Here is a 4,617-nt window from a genome sequence, read left to right on the forward strand (position 1 = left end):
TAAAGAAAAATGTTAAATTTTAATATGTAAACAAACTAATTTAAATTTTATGAAGATGTCCTTTTTAATCTTTTTACATTTATCAGCTTATCAAAAAGCTAATTTTATCAAACACTTTCAATCATAACAGCTAGCTTAACAGCTCTTCAATTCTCAGCTCTGAGCTTATAATTTTTCAGCTTTCAACTCTTAGCTTATAACTTTTCAGCTAAGTTTGTAAACAGAGCTTTAATGTATTGTACATTAAAGATAAACTTTCAATATCATAAAAATAACATTTATCAATATTCCACAATATAATTTGTCACCATATATACATACCTTCCTCGGATAACTCACAGGAAAAAAATAAAGTATTAAACCAGATTTGATTTTGTGGGACTGCACATACTAAGTATAAAACGTGATTGATATATGAAAGATCAGAGTTTGTGCAGTCCTCTTCAGCTTCCATACACATTTAATTTGGTGGCCCATTCATTACTATACGCCCTTTTATTTCTTTTCAATCCCTTTAATCTTCATCCTCCATCACCTGGAACCTGCACGTTTTTGCTTAGCTTTGTCATTTACGCCAATTCGATCATATAAAAATGCAAAAAATGTCTTGCTAGGTAGCTCAAATTACATGGTCTGACGCAATTAACTTGATAACCACAAGATTTTAAGTTTGACTCATGTAAAAATCGTCTATTGACTTTATTGAATCTAGTCGGTCAACTATAGACAACCAAGACTAGTGTCAGGGGCATAGAGTCTGGCGCAGCATACAACGTCCATCCGACGTCCTGGGCCCCTCATACCCGGCGGACCAGCCTTACCCTCATACGTGTCATACTGGTTTCACCCTGTCATGTGCTCATTAGGGAAGCGGCAATAGCTCCTGACCAGTTGTGTCCCTCGAATCGCATTGGTCCCCTTCATTCATAGTCAAGTATAGACAAGTTTTCCAAACATAATCGGGTTGGCATGCCTAACTCGATCAAACCTTAGCGTCTAAGGCAGAACAACCCTTAACCCTATTGACACCCCTTTTACCCATTTAGCATGTTAACCAGTTGGCCGATTCATTCCTTATTGGGTCTTAATACGGTCACAAAAAACAGTCTGTGACACTAGTTTACCTTCTTGTGGTCTTTTACTGGTTAGGTCACGAAGCAGATCAGACTACCTAGAACGCACTTTAGTGTAGCGACAAGGTCAACAAGGTGGGGTTTGGAAACCACTTGTGCGTAAAAGTACACGCGGTGAAAAATCTGGAATCATTTAAGTAACTCAATTTTTTTTACCCAAAATTTTCTGATCAACTGCTGAGATTAGTAGAAAATTGTTTCCCTAAGATTGGCTAAGCTATCAGATCAGTGGAATTGTGTTTCTATGCCTTTTAATTAACGTGACAAATTGTGTTTTGCAATCGTGATTTGTCGACTCAACAAGCATACTTTTTGGCGTTTCCGTATTTACGTTACTATCTATTGTCTTTTCACTTTCATCCATTTCCGAACCCATGAAAATTACTTTTACTCAATTAATCAATCAATCATACCTAGTACAATGCTAATGTTGTAGTGTTGATGAATTGTACTGAAATTATTGTTATGTTGGGGCACCACTTGTATGGATTGCATGATTACAACACATCAATATAATTTCATCCATACACATGTTTTGTTGTGTATTATACACTTTATATATGGTAACATAGCATATTAATTACTATATGACTAATATTTCAAGATTCTTCTCTTCCCAAATATTGTCTACTGAATTGGTTAACTAAATCCGTGTAGACAGTGTTTCAAGATTCTTATTTTACTAATCCGCATTATCGTCGTACCATAATCTCCATTAAAGTGCAAATGAATCATTAGAAGGAAAATGTTATACAATATATTGTATTTATTTAAAATTAAACTAGTTCATCTTGTGACATATGTTGTCGTTGATAATATATTAAAAAATGTTAAATAGACCACTGAGCTTATTGCTTTTGTGTGCAACTGTGTCATTGAAATTGAAAAAAAAATGTAATTAAACCATAAAACAAATTAAATATGTACAATTGGAACATTTTTCTAATTTCTTCAAATAAAACCTAATCATATAACTTATATGGTATGTACTTAGAATATAATCGTCATGTCCTCTGTCATACTAGTTGGGAGGAAAGATTGAAATGTTTTCAACTTAAATTGTGTTAAAATAAATCATAAAATATCTTATTTGAAAAATACACATAGGCCCTGTTTGGTAAAATAGTTAGTTTATCAACCAATTGTAACTTATATCTCCAAAAAAAAAAAATAATAATAATAATAAATAATAAAAAATCCTATTGTAACTTATTTGACCACTATTAATTGTTTGACTTGGTTAAAAAATTAATATAAGTGGTTAATTAATTAGCTTTTTGTAACTCCAAAATGTTAAAATTCAAAAAAAAACTGTTCAAAACAATTTTTCCAATTAGTTTTTTCGAGAAAACAAATTATACCAGACAACTATCAGCTAACAATTAATTTACCAAATACTTTTCTACAATCAACTAATATTATCAACTAATTATACCTTATAATCAACCCAATCAGCTATCAGCTAACAGTCATTTATCAAGCATGGCCATATTTTGTTTGTTTGATAATTCAATTGCGTATTTTATATGGTCAGTGACCCAATTACACAAAAACGATAAGTTGATCTAATTATTTGATACTTAGCTTGTTCTTGAGTTAAAATTACTTTGTGACATTCGTACTAGTAAGAAATAAGTACGCAAATTCAGTTGGTTTGTAGATTGTGGCATGAAATTAAACTCTTTTTTCCTTTAAACAAAATAGAAGTTAAATAAATGTACAATTGGAAATCTTGGGGGTTACAAATTTTTCGCTCAATTAACTAAATTAAAGAAAAAGTTAACCTAATTATGATAGTTTGGTATGAGACCTTCCCGGTGGAGGGGTTCGATCTGGAGGACGACGGTGGCCGGAACCGGCGGGGGCGTGGCGGGAGTAGGCGGTTGGGTGGCGGCGGCGGCGGTGCAGCCGACAATTTTCTGGCAGGTTTGGATGAGGCAGTGGCGGCAAGTGGGGCAGGAGGAGTGAGAGCTGAGCCACTTGTCTATGCAGCGGACGTGGAAGCCGTGGTTGCATTTCGGCAGCAGCCTGACGCGGTCGCCGGCGGCGAACTCCGACAGGCAAATGGCGCAGTCGGTGTCCAGCCCCGGCATCTTGGCGTCGGCGGCGTAGCTGATCACCGGGAACGTCTTGAGCGCCTTCTTCTTGATCCCCGTATTCGCCTGCCTCGCCGCAGCCGAGCTGCCGCCGGAACTTGATCTCTCCGCCGCCGCCGTCCTCCCGGCGGCAATGCTCGAACACCGCAACGCGCACTTTATGATGGAGTTCACCCCCAGCGAGCAGATCAAAGCGCACAGCAACACCGACAGGACCATCACAACGTTCGCGTCAAATGTCGTCGTACTGCTGGCCGCCACCGTGTCGAAGCTGCTGTTTGCCGGCGCCGGGGCCGATAACAGCAACTTCCGAGACCGGAAAGTTTCCAAGAAATCTTGACCAAGAAGATCAGAAGCCATGATTAATACTGGGTTTTTTGTTTTGTTTTTTTTTTAATCTCCGTTCGTTAGTATACAAAAGCTTGTTCAATTCTCTGTTGGAAGATGAATAGAACTAGGGAATAGAGGGAGAATTTATAACAAGGGAAAAGCAATAAAGTGTGGGCCAGGCAATTAGAAAAAAAAATGTTTTTTTACATTGTTACAGTAAATAGGTATTGCGACAAATAATTTTCTTAAACCCCAAATTTTAAAAAGAAAAATTGGATCTAGGCAAAATCAATTATTATTATTATATAAACCATAGTCTATATAATTATGTGGACTATATTATCAAATAATATGCATTCAATATATAAATAATATACTTTTAATATATTAAAAATGTACATTGTATTTATAAAATATATATTATTCAAATACTAAAAATATATTATTTAATAAAAAATATAGTATACAATTAATACACAAATAACATATTTTTAATATATTAAAAATGTACTTTTTATTATAATTCATAATAATTTGTGAGGCAACAAAATGCACAGGTTCCTTCCTCCACTGAGGCTTTCCGCTTTCGGCACACGTTGTTAATTGGTGTTTATCTTATCAAATATAATGGGTGGGGTCCACTTGGAGTTGGGATGTCTTGATTGGACAGAACCACGACATCCTCAAAACCAATTGCGACTTGGGTCCCAGGACCTAGGAACCCAGAACGAAGTTTCCCGTTCTGCGGCGTCCAGGTTTTTTAATCTACTTTTAAAAAGGTTGAGCCCAATCAACCCCCAGGGTCTGTAGTGGGATTAGTGGAGAAAACTCCGATCCTCACCCCTTAGTCTATATGTTTGGTGAACACCCATGAAGGATTGATGATTATGTGATGATTGGATAGTGGTCTGAAAGGTCAAGTTCAACACTCTACTATTTGAAAATATGATGATGATATAAGGAAATAAAATCACGTTTTCGCTGTTATTTATAACTTTTGGTGTAATATATAGTAAGCGCTTAGTTAGTTTGACCCTAATACAATGCATGAAGTTCAT

At 36.0% G+C, this 4,617-nt stretch overlaps 1 protein-coding gene across 1 annotated transcript; it reads right to left on the reverse strand.

The window, feature by feature from the left end:
* Nucleotides 1–2,802: 2,802 nt before the first annotated feature.
* Nucleotides 2,803–3,683, reverse strand: LOC109172455 (RING-H2 finger protein ATL78-like). Its single transcript, XM_019321612.1, has one exon. It carries the CDS (start codon nucleotides 3,587–3,589, stop codon nucleotides 2,918–2,920), a length of 672 nt encoding a protein of 223 aa, XP_019177157.1. The 5' UTR covers nucleotides 3,590–3,683; the 3' UTR covers nucleotides 2,803–2,917.
* Between the last annotated feature and the right edge of the window lie 934 nt (nucleotides 3,684–4,617).

This window comes from Ipomoea nil, unplaced genomic scaffold, assembly GCF_001879475.1.
Source record: "Ipomoea nil cultivar Tokyo-kokei standard unplaced genomic scaffold, Asagao_1.1 scaffold0418, whole genome shotgun sequence".
NCBI lineage: Eukaryota > Viridiplantae > Streptophyta > Magnoliopsida > Solanales > Convolvulaceae > Ipomoea > Ipomoea nil.

Coding starts and splice junctions, on each gene's coding strand:
- LOC109172455 (XM_019321612.1), bottom strand. CDS start 3,589: ATGGCTTCTGATCTTCTTGGTCAAGATTTCTTGGAAACTTTCCGGTCT.